At 42.0% G+C, this 15,242-nt stretch overlaps 1 protein-coding gene across 1 annotated transcript in view; it reads right to left on the reverse strand.

Moving 5' to 3' along the window:
- Positions 1 to 15,242, reverse strand: part of NYAP2 (neuronal tyrosine-phosphorylated phosphoinositide-3-kinase adaptor 2) — a 141,430-nt gene that overhangs the window by 48,310 nt on the left and 77,878 nt on the right. The window contains exon 3 of the mRNA XM_075509109.1: positions 5,659 to 6,756. Coding sequence (XP_075365224.1) covers positions 5,659 to 6,756 — 1,098 coding nt within the window. The remainder of the gene's footprint in view (positions 1 to 5,658; positions 6,757 to 15,242) is intronic.

The following is a 15,242-nucleotide window of genomic DNA, read 5'->3' on the forward strand; positions in this document are numbered from 1 at the left end:
AGAAGTGACTGCACTGATCGCCTCATCTAATCTCATACATATAATGGGTCATCAGACTAGAAAAGCTAACTTCTAGTGAAACAGCTGCTTCACCTGTGGTGGAGAACCCAATACACCTCTGGCTTAAAGGTTCAGGAGTAACTTCAGTTATGCAGTATTATTTCTGTAAAGCTGTAGCTATCTCATTAGACTGAACACAGCATTCATACTGCATGCAATCAATTGCTACAATGCAGAAAAGTGCTGGAGAATGAGGCTGACATCCCTTTATATAAAACTGCAGAAAATTTATTAACCTAGAGGTTAGAAATGACGTAGGTTTCCAAATTTCAGTCTCTGGTACTGACTCTCAGCTATGCAGTAGTTGAGCAATGGTATGTAGTCGAGTAGCTGTAATACTTTTTATGGTCAGCCTAGTCTTGCAGGCAAGTTCTTCCTCTTCAGAATACCAGAGGCTGAGCAGGTATCCAACTGAGAAGGTATGCACAGTTCAGTGACATACCAACTCCACCCTCCTTACACCAGCATTTTTCATCCTAACTCCATTAGAAATACATAAACTGAAATCCTGCCCTGTCTGTCTACATCCCTCATCCTGCATTTAATGCACAGAGATGGAGGTTAAACAACCAGACAGACCCACGTGGGGTGAATTTTCACTTGACTCATTTCACAAACTCTCTTTTCCAGCATACCGGTCCATCTAACAGGGAACCCAAAGCTGCTTTCTAGCTCCCTGGAAAGCACCAGCATTAAAAAAAAAAGAAAAAGAAAAGTAAAAATTTCCACTCTAATGCCATGAGAGGGTCTCTGCTGCCATGGGAGGGTCCCTGCTGCCTGAAATCAGCATGAGCTCCTTTTTAACAACTTGAGCCACTTCTGCACCCCTCCCCTCCCCACACTATTCAACAGCTTATAATAAAATGTTTTAGATTCCTAATGCAGTGGGTACCAGCCAGGAACAGGAAATGTTAATAATTATCCCAATTTTCAATCACTTTAACTGAATTTTCAAAGTAACATGTTCACAAATTTCCTCCCTGTATGTGACTAGAAGCTGAAGAGTGAAACTCTCTGTAGGCAAAAGCCAAAGCACCTATGAAGCCCTGCAGAGCAACTAAGGAAAAGAGCAATGAGCTGCTGTGCATCACATGTCCTGATCTTACACCTTGTGCACACAGTCAGGGTACAAGCAGAGGTAACTATTACGTTTTGCAGTTCATTAGGATGAATATTTGCAAAACTTGCTCAAACCAGGTGTGAAGTTCCCAGGAAATTATGAGGAAACTGAAGCCTTAACAAACGGGAACAAGCAATCCACAAACAGAAAGGGCTGGTCCTGGCAAGGGTTTACAGGACCATTTCACCCAGAAAAAATGTACTGCCTTGAAGTGAGTGCGGTTCAAATGCACACGAGCAGATTCTCTGTTTTGCTTTTTAGGAAGTGGGTATTCCTATAGGCACATGACTTCAGTTCTATATTTGCATGGAGTACAGCATGCTTCTGTGTTGCAGAAAAGAGTGGGGCAGCAAATACAGCTGCAGAAAATCTGAAGACCGTTCTCACCCTCTCTCCCTCCATAATTCCCTCTTTACTGAAGGACATGGGTAACACAGACACTCTGTACGTACGCTAAAAGCAAAGGGAATGTGTCATTCAACTCCGCTGGATTGAGCAGTCATACTTAAACACCTTCCCACTGTATTAGAAAAGGACACACTGCAGCAGCCCAAGGACACCAGGCAGTGTCGGTACCCTTTAAATAGTTTCCCTCTAACCTCTGAGAACTGACATTATATTTCACAGGGATCTGACAACTGCTAGGGCACACTACCATGTTACCCCACGCACAAGCAGGAAGGGTTAAAGAACAGTCAATGACAGTTAATAATATCTATCTTTTCCACTCTTCCACATTTTTCATGCTTTACATCTTTCTTCAGTTTTCTGTAGGGCTTCTCTCCATTTTTCTGCCTTTCTTTGTGATCATCTTTCACCAATTTTTTCATTTCTGATTTGGCCTTACCATTTATTTTTCTTTGTTCTTTTCTCCCCACCTTCATAACTGTGCTGTAATGCATATTTAAGATGCTAACAGCACACAAGAGGATTTTTAGAAGAACTCAGCACAATAAGCGAGCTGCTTATAAAATCCAGATACGCACATCACAGCTGCAGCCGGTGGATGCTGAGTGCATTCAGCAACATGCCTGGGCTTCAATGGAAGCTCATATCCACAGAAAACGTGGCCCTGAGGTGACAGTCTCCTTAGTATCACTGATTTATCCCAATTTCCCACTAATGCAATTCCAGTGAACTCTATAGGAATAAAATGGAGGGGGATAAAAAAGGAAAAATGGCAGAAGAGTAAAGAAAATAATACAGAAAGGCTACAAGGACAGCTTTGCTTGTATGTTAAAGCTGTTGACTGGAAATAAGGTTTGTGCAGTCCCCCTCCTCAAAAAGAAACCCACTCAAAAATGCCACAAATTAAAAGCCAGTGAATACATTCTGAGTTTGGACTCAAGATGCCAAATTTCCACAAAGTTGCAGTAATAACAATAAAGATGGGAGAGAATATTCTCTGTAACTGCTGCAATATTTTCCAAATACACTCAGCTGAATATAAAATTTAGTATTGTGCTATTTTTCTTTGACTAGCATATGGCAGTGAGAGCTTCAGATGGGTCACAGAGGGCTGAGTCTTGGAGGATTCCATGAGAAAGTTGCTTGAGATGTGCTCAGAATAATTTTATAGTTTAGAAGCAAATATTCTTAGTCTCCTAGCACAATTTTGTAAGAGTCATATAACTTCTTTTTGGTGTGTGTTTATTATCCTCTGGATTCTGGAAGTCTTTCTGTATGCTGAGAGCAAATTACACTGAAGAGACAACTATAAAACCATGGCAATCCCAGTTAGTCCTGTGCTATGCATTTGCTCCCCCATAGCTTAAAAAAAATAATCCAGAACTGTAGGAGTGCCTTAGGCTTCCAGTGGGATTTGCAGGAGCAAGACTTCTTTAACAGATCGTATGGTTAGTCCAGTCTACACTATCTATCACTATGTATAATCACAGCATGTAAATGTGACAGTCTGGTCAGATTCTACGTTCAAATCCCACAGTTTAGATTCTTTATGGTGGATCGTTGTAATGTAGAATTGCAAGACATAAAATGCTAGACCTGTATGTGTTTTCTATAAATCTTAGAGTGTCTTCTACCTCTGTAATATCTGAGCACAAACCTGGTTCTTGCTCAGTGCAGTAATCCCACAGGATTAAGTCATACTGTAAATACCAGACAAATTACAATCGGATTAGATGGCCAGTCTGTTCATTTACTCAACACAGCTGCACTCCAGAGTCTTTTCACCACTGGTGTCTATTTATAACATGAATGTTTTGTCCTTAAAGTAAATGAACACAGTTTCTATTTAATATCTCTCTTGTCTTACCATTTGTGACCAATAAGGAGCACATTTCTACTTCCTAAGGAGCAAGCAGAATGCTCCTTGAGAGGCCAAGAAGAAAGCTGTTCTTGGTACAGATCTGCAGGGCAAGATTTATTTTAAATTTGTCAGTGAAAAGTCCCTTGAAAGGTCTGCATTCAATTTCAGTCAAGTGGAATATAGAGAATATCTTTCTGGAGGTAGGTATGAGACAGCAGCACAGATTTACTGAAATTCCCCAGGCCTTGCCACATTCGCTGCAGGAATTTCTATAGGTTCCAAACCTGGTACCTTCTGCCTACACCGGTGAGCATAAAATTATCCAATTTATGAAGCTCACCAGGTAGATCTGGTGTAGCATGGGGTTTACAGGGGATTTCTGCTCACTTATGAGTAAGAAGCATGTTTAATAATGTTCAATATTGTCTGCACTTTGCCAAAATCTCCCTACCACTTCACTGCAATTATTTGTAAATGTCACATCACATCCCTCATAATTGTTCCCAATTACAAGAATCGTGTTGCCTTTTAGGTACAAACTTGCTTCCATCAAGCACACAAATCCAGCGTTATTGCATTTTTATTACTGTAATCACTTAGTGAAACCCTACTGAATCATGGAGCTAAGAGTTTCATAAAACTGTATTTATGATTGTACGCCACAAAAATATTAAAGCCAAATTAAGCAAACTCCTGCACCAACCCGTATTCTCAGTATCCTGCTAACTCCATTCTCACCTCTACCTTCTGATTTCAGAGTCATTATTTCTGATTTGCACAGAGGTAAATAAGAATAAAACTGCTGAGGTTGGGGCAGTGGAGTCCATGAATCAGGAGGAATGCTTTGTATGCCAATCCAAACCATTGCCACCAACCTTCTCCATACTTACACGCTTGCATGTAGTCACTGGGCTGCAGAGGTGTGAGGCAGGCACCCTCTGCCCATGAAAACCCAGAGGGGGTGTTCCTGTGAGCCCCCTGAGGGTGCCCCAAAGCGATGTGACCACACTGCAATGAGTAACGTAACAGAGCGGCACAAACACAACCACAAAGGCAGTGCAGAATTCACTTCTCTTCTGCAGCGATATGGTAGCCTGGAAACAAGAACACCTTCCTTTATCAGGTATAAACCAGCATAGTTTATCACATCGTATTTAATACGTTACAGCTGCCAAATAGGTATAGTATAGCACTTACCCAAACGTAAGATCAGCTGTTCTCCAAAGAGAGCTTTTCTGTTAGGTAGGTGTCAAGAATTCAAATTCATAAACTGATTTTACTGAAGTTGGAGGAGAAAGCATACTGAGCCCACTTTGCACTCTGACAAAAGGTGTTATGGCTACCTTCCACTGCAAGACGTTGTCTTTGGCACCACTGAACAGGAACATTTTTGCAACAGAAATACTGGTGCCAGGTTCTGCTTTCACTCACATCTGTGACTCCTGCTGATTTCATTAGGAGTTTCCATGTTTCACTAGCTCAGAGATAGGTGTACATTGTGTAAAACTGAATGCATATGGGACAATGATTTTATGATACAGCATATGAAAAATCAATATTGGCTGAAGGTTTTCCTGCACAACTTCCTCCCGTGTTTTTCTCTGTGTGTGGGTAATGCATTATAGGTCATGTTGGTTTTCAGATGGGTTCACAGTGTGGCCTCCCAACCCGTCATACTAGCACAGCTGAAAGAGATACTCCGTAGCACAGTACGGAAGGAGGCAGTGGGGAGGAGACGAATGATTTAAACTGATACCTCTGGTTGCCATCATACACGCCGTGATCACTGGCCAAGTTAAGGGCGATCAATGGATCTTTGCCAAAAAACAACTACTGTTTGGTTATTTTGCTACAAGCTGCTTGGACAATTACTGTGTCTTAGCATCCATCAAGAAAGGAAGGATGTGACATGGTGGGAGCATCCCAACTCACATGGGACCCTTACAGCTGTGGAAAAGTTAATGAAAACTAGCTCGTTTTGCAAGACCAAGCCATGAATTGTACTTCTGTAGTGCAGTATGCATACTTAAAAATCTTAAAAATATAACAATATGAAGACTAAAGCAATTTTAACAATAATCACTTTTCTTCCTGTTACAAGGAATTCAGACTTCTGAGGTATTTGATTTTTGCAAGCATTTGATTTAGTAAAATATAGTGAAAGATATTATTATAAAAGGAAGAACAAGGAAAAATTACAAGAACTTACTTTCTGCAGGTTCCTTAGATCTTCTGCCACTGGAGGACTTCCTCAGGAGACTTCGTCCTGAGGTAAAGAGGCTGGTTAGTTCCTCCAGAGGACTGGTGGGTGTCCGAGAACGGGAACCACTCTGAGATGATGACCCGTAGGTACTGACCGAGGCATTTACCATCTTTCCTCCTTCTTGCAATGTGTTTCTGGCTGTAGAATGAGGCACTGATGGAGAGCTTCTTGAGAGACTTCCTGAATGTACAGAGTCATAAGGTGGAGGTCTTTTGAGGCTTAAGGGGGTAAGAGACCTACCCATACTGACAGGAGAAGGTGAGGCAGAGTGACTTTTAGGATAACCATGTGGAGACTGTGTTCTGTATAAGGTAGAAGGATGAGGAGGTGAGGAGGTGTGCCCAGGGGTGCTAGTTCCATGAGATACTGTCTGGTCTTTCTCCAGTTTTTGATGGCCTGGTGTATGAGGTGGCAGTGAAGATGGAGAAGCTCCAGCTTGTTGTTTGATGTAAGACACGTTTTCTAAAACGGGAAGCTTTGTGACCTCTAGTGGAGTTAGAGGAGACTCGTCAGAATTTGGGGAACACTGCACTGGTGCTGGTGGGAACACCAGCAGTGGAGGTCTGTGAGAAAGCAGATTTGGAAATGGTGGGGGTATATCACAAAGCAAGCCCTTGGGAGTAGATGGCACTGAAGACTTGGTGAAATCTAGGTCAGGCACTGTGGGAGTAGCACACTGAGAAGAACAAGTGTGATGGTCATATTCACATTGACATTTTGAATCTTGGCCTACGTCATCAAATATAGGGTATTTCATCTCCTCATAGACTGCTTCGCTTTGGTCATCCTCATCTTTTTTGAAGTCTCTGAGAATATTCCCCACCATTTCAATATAAACAGGCTCTTCTTCCTCTGTGTCTGGGGCAGGACTGCTGACCTGCGATAAAGAGGCATCCCTAGTGAGTGTTGTCTTCATAGGGCCATGCTTTTTGATATACGTTTCATCAAAAGATGTGCTTAGCTGAGTGTTTGGATTTCGTTTCGGCTTAGGAGGTGGAATCTTCTTTGTGTATTCATCACTGTGAGGTCTTGGTTTGGCTGACACTGAAAACAGAACAAAATATAAATTCATCAGAAGTATGTAACACACTTTGTCAACCCTAGGATCTCTGTTACAGTGTCGTAATTCTGGAATGGATTTCCTGGGACCAGTCCATTGCTGGTTTTCTCTGGTATTACATCAGTAGAACACTATAAAAATAACACCCTATTCAAAATACTCCTAATCTTCCCCCAGAATGCTCTGACACTCCAGTATTAAGTAGCTAGTGAGCACTTTCCTTCCTCCGAGACATCTGTTCTCTCCCAAACTCTTTGGACAGGGGACTTTCCATTTTTAAATATTATGCTTTTCAAATATCACTGTGGGATTTTAAAGACCCAAAGAGTTGCCAAAGGCATAAAACGAAGTATCCAAATGAACTCCTTATGGCTGCAAGAGAACAGTTAAGATCCTGGGCATTCTTACTGGAATGACAGTGATGTAACTCTGCAGTGACACAGTGATGAATCAAGACCTTTTTATTTTTAGTAACTTCTTGCATAAAGCACAACAATCCTCTCAGCACTGACTGAGAAAGAAAACACATACAAATACTGCAAAAATTGCTGTTGGGATAATCCTAGTCATTTATCTGTACCCTATCCTATGAATTAGCAAGACTTTAGTGAAGTCAAGGGGGAACAAAGTATCTCACAGATTCAGATCCTTCCCAAACAGGTTACTTCTAGAAACAATAGACCATTATGTCTTTGAAATTATAAATCAAAACATCGTGATGAAATTCATTTGAAATAAGAGGTCAAGGGTTCTTAGAAATTATCCTTTATGAATTAAACAATAAAGAAACTCATGGAAATTGCATTTTGTTCACTTTGCATAAATAGTTAATAAAACATCTCATTAAATGTTGGGGTTAATAAAATGCCTCATTAAATGTTTGAGTGAAGTCAGTTTTTATCCTAAACGGACTCAACAAACTTATTCAGAAGTAAAATTTACCACATACACTAAACTTAGTTTATATTCCTATAGGGTAAATAGTTCTCGCATTGAAAGCCCTGATACTTCATTGGTAAGTTTCCCAATTTAAAAAAAAATCCTAAACTACAGGCCAGTTTGGAATGGCAGCTTTCCTGCCTTACCAAACTTTGCTGCTCCTTGCAATTCACTGCTACAGATCTGCCACTGCAAACCCAGTGCTCAGAGAAATTTCCAGATGCCTTCTGCTGACCCATCAGAAAACAGCCAGCAAATTTCTAATGTTAAACCAAGCAGGCAGTGCTCATGGAGTTAAAAGCCCTCTTTTAGAAACAGCCTCAAATGTATTACTAAAGCCAGCAGTGAGGCATTGCTCTGCCAGCTGAAAGACGGTATTTTGACAGTCTGTGAGGATGCTGGCTCAGGGCTGGAAGATGCCTGCATTACAGCATCTTACTAACATGATTTGGTCAGTATCAGAGAAGGATTCAAACATAGTGTTATCACTTTGCCACAGTACTGCTTTGATCTGCTAAATAACTTCTCTTCAGTTCTTACAAGGCATAGCAATAAAGGCAGATGTTAAACAAGATTCCAGTTGTGTTTAGGAATAAGGAGCTGTGGAAGTATGCATGTGCACATATATGAAGTAATGAGACCACTCTTCATCAACAGCATTTGTTTAAGCTTAACCTATAACTAAGGTACAACAAAGGAAAAAGAAAAAGAAATCTTGCCAGAGTTAAAAAAAAAAAAAACCTCAAAAAATTATATTATGCTTTCATGATGGTTCCGATTAATGTGTTCCACTTTGCAGCAGGCTAGGGACATGCAAAAGCTACCACAGATAAGAGTATTTGGTAGCTTGATAGTTTTTCACTATGTGGATATATCCTAATGCACTTTAAATCTGTCTTTTTAATTAACCCAGATTAATTTTTGGTGCAGCCAAAGGAAAAGGGTGCAGCCAGAAATAGACGTACAATACAAATCAACCTCTGGCTTCGCAGCTGGTGCCATTGTGAGGGTTTTGGCTTTTATGACAATGGGATATTCTTCGATGACTATAGTCTGCTAGGGAGCGATGGGATCCACCTGTCTAGAAGAGGCAAGGGAATCTTTGGCAGCAGGCCGGACAACTTGGTGAGGTGGGCTTTAAACTGAAGGACTCAGAGGATGGGGTCCAAAGTGGCAATGCTCACACTATTGCAACCAACTGGAGAATAAGCCAGGCCAACCAGAGCAGTGACAAATGTTCCTTAGTTGCCTACCAAGATGAGAACCAGAAGACCAACTACCTCAAGTGTGTGTATACCACTGCACGCAGCCTGGGGAACAAACAGGAGGAACTGGAGCTCCGTGCCCAGTCAGAAAGTTATGATATCATAGGAATAACTGAAACATGGTGGGACAACTCACGTGACTGGAGGATTGTAATGGATGGCTATAGGCTGTTTCATAAATACAGGCAGGGAAGAAGAGGAGGAGGAGTTGCGCTCTACATTAAGGAGAACCTTGAAAGTTTAGAAGTCAGCTATGGCAATTGTGGAAGCCCTAGCGAATGCCTCTGGGTCAAAATCAGAGGGGTCGTTTCCAAGGGGGATGTTACAGTAGGCATCTGCTACCAACTTCCAAACCAAGACGATAAGGCCAACGAAGCAGTATTTGGGTCACTCAACAGAACCGGGTTCTTATGGGTGACTTCAACTACCCAGACATTTGTTTGGAAGAATAATACAGCAGCTCACATGTCATCCATCAAGTTCCTGGAATACGTAGAGGACTGCTTCCTCATACAAATGTTAGATGTGCCAACCAGGAATGAGGCGCTGCTGGACTTGCTACTCACAAACCAAGAAAACCTACTTTGTAATATCTTGGTTAGTGAGATATTGGCTGCAGTGATCACAATATTGTGGAGTTTAGGATCCTGCTGAGCATACTGAAGGTTAGTACTAAGACAAAGGTTTTAGATTTTAGAAGAGCAAACTTCAGCTCACTCAGAACTCAGTTGGGAGGGATTCTGTAGGAAGCTTCCATGGAGGATAAAGGAGCTAGCGAGTGCTGGGAGTTTTTCAAGAATGCTCCCCTAGAAGCGCAAAAACAGTTCATCCCCTTTAAGTGAGGGAAGTAGGCGAAGCAAGAGACCCCCTTGGCTTAACTGCGAGCTTCTGAGTCTGCTCAAAACCAAAAGAGAAGCGTACCAGAGATGGAAAAGCAAACAAATACCCGTTGAAAACTACAAGGGCATTGCCAGGGTGTGCAGAGATGCAGTTACAAAAGCAAAAGTTCAACTCAAATTGAAATTGGCCCAAGATGTCAAAAACTACAAGAAAGGGTTCTTCAGGTACATAAACAAGCAGAAACAGAAGGAAAATACTGGCCCGCTGTTAAACAGGAGAGATTAATTAGTCACAAACAACACTGAAAAGGCGGAGGTTCTCAACACTTTCTTCACTTCTGTCTTTACCAGCCCTGTTGGGGCCCAGGCCTTGGGAACAAAAATCTGGGTTGATGCAAACACAGACCCACCGTCAGTGAAGGAAGAGTTGGCACGTGAACTGTTACAGGAGCTTGTCCCCTACAAATCGATGGGCCCTGATGTTATCCACCCAAGGGTGTTAAGAGAGCTGGCTTATGTCTTTGCGAGGCCGCTCTCCATGATCTTTGAGAAGTCATGGAGATCAGGGGACATCCCAGAAGACTAGAAGAAGGCTAATGTAACCCCCATCTACAAGAAGGGCTTAAAGGAGGATCCACGAAATTATAGGCCCATCAGTTGTACTTCAGTCCCTGGGAAGGTTATCGAACGAATCCTCCTGGGGGCTATCACAACTCAAATGAAGCACGTGATTGGGAAAAGCCAGCACAGGTTCACCAAGGGCAAGTTGTGCTTGACAAACCTGATCACCTTCTACGACAAAGTAACCTGCTCGGTTGATATGGGGCGAGTAGTGGACATTGTCTACCTGGATTTCTCCAAGGCTTTTGATATGGTTTCCCACAGCCTCCTCCTAGAGAAACTGATGCGTTATGGTCTAGACAAGTGGTCTGTGCAGTGGGTGGGGAACTGGCTGACAGCCCACACCCAGAGGGTGGTGGTAAATAACTCCTTTTCAAACTGGCAACCTGTCACAAGTGGGGTCCCCCAAGGATTGACATTGGGCCCAATGGTGTTTAATATCTTAAGTGATCTGGATGATGGGATCAAGTGTACCCTGATGAAGTTTGCTGATGATACCAAACTGAGTGGGGAAGCAGACACTTCAGAAGGGAGAGCCACCCTGCAGGAATACCTGGATAGGCTGGAAGAGTGGGCTAACAAGAACCTTATGAAGTTCTTGTTGTGACCTTACACAGCAAGGACAAGTGTAAGGTCTTGCACCTGGGAAAGTATAATCCAGGAGTACAGCACAGGCTGGGATCTACCCGGCTGGGGAGCAGCCCTATGGAAAGGGAGCTGGCAATATGAGTGAACAGTATGCTCCTGCGGCAAAGAAAACCAACAGGGTGCTGGGTTGCATCAACAAGGGCATCACCAGCAGAGATAAAGAAGTCATTATCCCACTCTACTCAGCGCTTGTCAGGCCACACCTGGAATACTGTGTTCAGTTTTGGTCCCCACTATTCAAAAGAGATGTGGACAGGCTGGAGAGGGTCCAGAGAAGGGCCACAAAGATGATCAAAGGACTGGGAAGCCTGCCATGTGAGGAAAGGCTGAGAGAACTGGGTTTGTTCAGCCTTGAGAAAAGAAGGCTTAGGGGAGACCTTATCACCATGTTCCAGTATTTAAAGGGTGGCTACAAAGAACATGGAGTCACATCGAAAAGACAAGGGGTAACGGGTACAAGTTACTCCTGGGGAGATTCCGATTGGACACAAGAGGAAAATTTTTCACAATGAGAACAGTCAGCCGTTGGAATAATCTCCCCAGGGAAGTGGTGGATTCCCCAGCATTGGACACTTCTAAGATTCAGCTGGACAGGGTGCTGGGCCATCTTGTCTAGACCAAGCCTCTGCCAAGAAAGGTTGGACCAGATGATCCTTGAGGTCCCTTCAAACCTGGGATTCTATGATTCTATGAATTTTCTTGAATGTATTAGGATAGACTTTTGGAAATGAGATGTAGGCTACCAGAATCATTTGGTCTTTGCAGAAAACATTACTCCTGCTGTATTGACAATACTAGCAGGTTTTTCTTGCTGTGCTTCCAGCTAAATCACTGTTTCCTTTCTGTTTAGTCTGTTATTTGTATATTACGTTCATATACATTCTACTGACATAAACTTGATCTCAGTCCTCTCTCCACACCTCTGTTAATCTGATTTACAACCCTGGCAAAAGCAATCTTCTTCAGATTGGTGTCATTAAAATGAAGGGACAGTCAATGAGACTGGCACAAACTGCCTGATCATTTCTGAACACGTTGCCCAGGACCTGAACTCTACTCTAGACTGGCCTGAGGATTACAGGCTTTGCTGCATTTGAAAATTGTGTATTTTGTATACAGAGGCTTCTCGCAGTCTTCAGTTCCCTGTGCATCATGCTGCCATCCTTAATGGATACCTGAGATATGAATATTTCCTGCTCCTCTGCATTCCTCAGACCCCGGTTCCCTATGCTGTCTTCTACATCTCCTGTGCCACGGGTGTCACACTGAGAACGTGCTCTGTCTCATAGCCATATCCCCACTCTTCCATCTCTTTATCTGAAGAGATGTTAATGATGGACAAAAGTAATCAAAAGATGCTCTTGTGCTGGGGGTCATTCAAGGCTAGTGTTAACTGATATTTTACCTAAAAATAGCTAAAAGTGGTTAAGAGTACTGGGTTTTCAAACAAATTGCTAGAAATAGCATATTTTGCCTCTTCCCTCCTTCCATTTTCACAGTTTTTATCCAACTGATGAGGTACTGCCAAGTGGTCTAGACCTGTCCTTAGGTGTTGTATCTACAACATACACAAGTTACTACATTACAGACAAGGAAATGAGAAATGTCATGGAAAAATGATTGACATTCTGCCATCTAGTCTTGTAAAGTATTTTTGCATGGGTTGAAATTAAGTACTGCAGTGACACACACAGCATTCTCATCTGCATTGTATGATATGTAGCATTAGCCTAAAATATCTTGGTGACATTATCAACAAAAAGGTCAAATGACCCAGTCTTGCTGTATGATACACAGGGTAAAACATGACAAGGTGAAAGATTTACTTTCCATTTTCTACTAAAAGCATTTTTTCCTCTGCCACAGTTTATTTTATTAAAGCATCTGTTTCCAGGAGGTGGTATGTTACTGAGGTGTTTTTCCCTTCTTGACAAACTGGACTTTTCAAACTAAAATTTAAAACTAAATGCTTTAAATATTTTATAAACCTTATAAAGGTATAGAGGTACCTCCTATACGCTACATGAAGCAGGAACATTTGGTGCTATAAGACTTCCTAGAGAAAATACACAGGTAAATGGACAGGGTAAATAGCAAAGGAATCTTTTTATCGTGACTGGGAACAGAGGAACTGCTCAGCACCTACTGGGAACTCCCCTCAGCTGCAGTGGGGCATTCAGGAGGCAAACTGAATTAGCTTTAAGAAGGCTCTGATGCAAGACGCTTATCATGTTTATTGAACAAAGGTTTCTACTCTGAAACACAGCTCCATAGCAAGGGCTGAACTCGACGGCACACCCAATAATGGAATATGGATCATGAACTACTGCTCCAGCCCAGAATAACAGAGAAAAAAACCAGGAATCCTGCATCTGAACAGAGCTGTGCAAAGCTAATGAAAGGACAGGGAGTATTTGTACAGTTCCTGTGTTACCAACATTTGGCAGGGATAAATGTGCATGAGTGCAGCAGCCCTGGCAAGATCCCATAGCCAATGAAAGGAGATTATTTGGCAATCTCCAGAGAGGAACAGGCAAGATTGCTTTAAGTACTTGACATTTATCAGGCAGAAAAAGCATTCGGTGCCTGCTGGGAACATAAACTCCTATGAAAAGCAAACCATGCTGACATATTGGTGATACACATACTGCCGCGTTGTCTGCTCTAAACATGGAGTAATTAAGTGCTTTTCAACATGGATTACTACGTCCTTGGTGCAACTGTCGCCAGTAACTTGCCTTGAGACTGCCGCTTGTAGGTCGGAGCACGCGGGGCCCGACTCAAAGCTAAATGGAAGCATGAAAGTGAGGACTATTTCTCTCCCTGCCAGGTGCAAGTTCCCTTAAACAGCCACGTCCAAGTGCACCACAAAGCTCTTGCGAGTGCTTCTATTACAGACACGCACAAAAGCAAGAGACTGCCAGGTCTGTGAGGAGTTCGAGCAGACCGGAGGTGGTCAGAGGAAGATAGCTCAGCAACTGCGACATGGTCCTCTGCCCTCACAGGAGCTGCCCCGGCTGCAGAGGCTGCGGGAGCTCGAGGTGCTATGCTAGCGGCTCCTTTTTGCATCAGAACCTCCCAGACTACCACAGTTGATAAACTGGAGGCAGGATGATCCTTGCAAACAAAACTGAACTTCACGGAGTTTCCACTGCTTGGGCAGGAACTCTCTGTGTTTAATAGCATCCTACTACCAAGCAATTATCTAGCTCTAATAAACTGCAAGTAAAACAAAACATGCAGGCTGTAATAACTTCAGTTCTCATCTAGAAGCAAGAAGCAGAGTGCTTAAAATAGCCTTATGGAAGCCCTACTGAATAAGCAGAATATGACATTTTTGAAATGAGATATTTGTAGCACAAAGGTTACACATAGCTTTCAGACATGCCCAGATAATCTGCCTTTCATAGTTAATTTTGGAAATACAGAATGCTTCTGGTCATCTTATCCTTCTGAAGTATTCTTTTTACTCTTTAAGAAGAGACTGAAATATGAAAATGTGTTATCAGATTGTTTTTTATTATTTGCTCACTGTATAAGAAATGAGTGAAAATGTATAAAAACTAAAATGAATTTTGTAATTTTCTGTTTTCCTTTGGGTGTTTACCAGCCTTTTCAGTCCAGAGACCAAGCCGATTTATTGTGCTGTTCTCTGTAACAAACACAATAAAAATACATGTAACAGGAAAATTCCTCCCCTTCAATTTCTACAAGAGGCTATAGCATTCAATTTATTTCTAAATGAAGGAATGATTTGGGGACTAAAAATTTTTAAAATTCTTAAAAATATTACTTTAAAATGCAGAAGGAATTAATCTTGCTGTATTTGGAGGGGTACCTCTATCATAAAGAGCCTCCAGGAATGAAAGGAAATAGAATTTCTTTAATTAAACCCTGAGCATGCTGGATACTGAATCAAAGATGCACAGATTCTGATTTACATCACATAATTCAACAGAGAAAATCCAGCTCTAGGGTAGCACAGAACCTATATATGTATGTGTAAGTTCAAGACTATGAGTAACCCCACCGGCTTTAATGAAATGAACTGCTTGTTCAAAGCTGCATATGATCTTAAGTGTATTTGTGCACCAGTGCTTATATTGGGTTGGATTTCATTATCTCTGTAGATGAAGTTTGAATATTCCTAGTGAAACT

This window comes from Mycteria americana, chromosome 7 (genome assembly GCF_035582795.1).
Source record: "Mycteria americana isolate JAX WOST 10 ecotype Jacksonville Zoo and Gardens chromosome 7, USCA_MyAme_1.0, whole genome shotgun sequence".
Lineage (NCBI taxonomy): Eukaryota > Metazoa > Chordata > Aves > Ciconiiformes > Ciconiidae > Mycteria > Mycteria americana.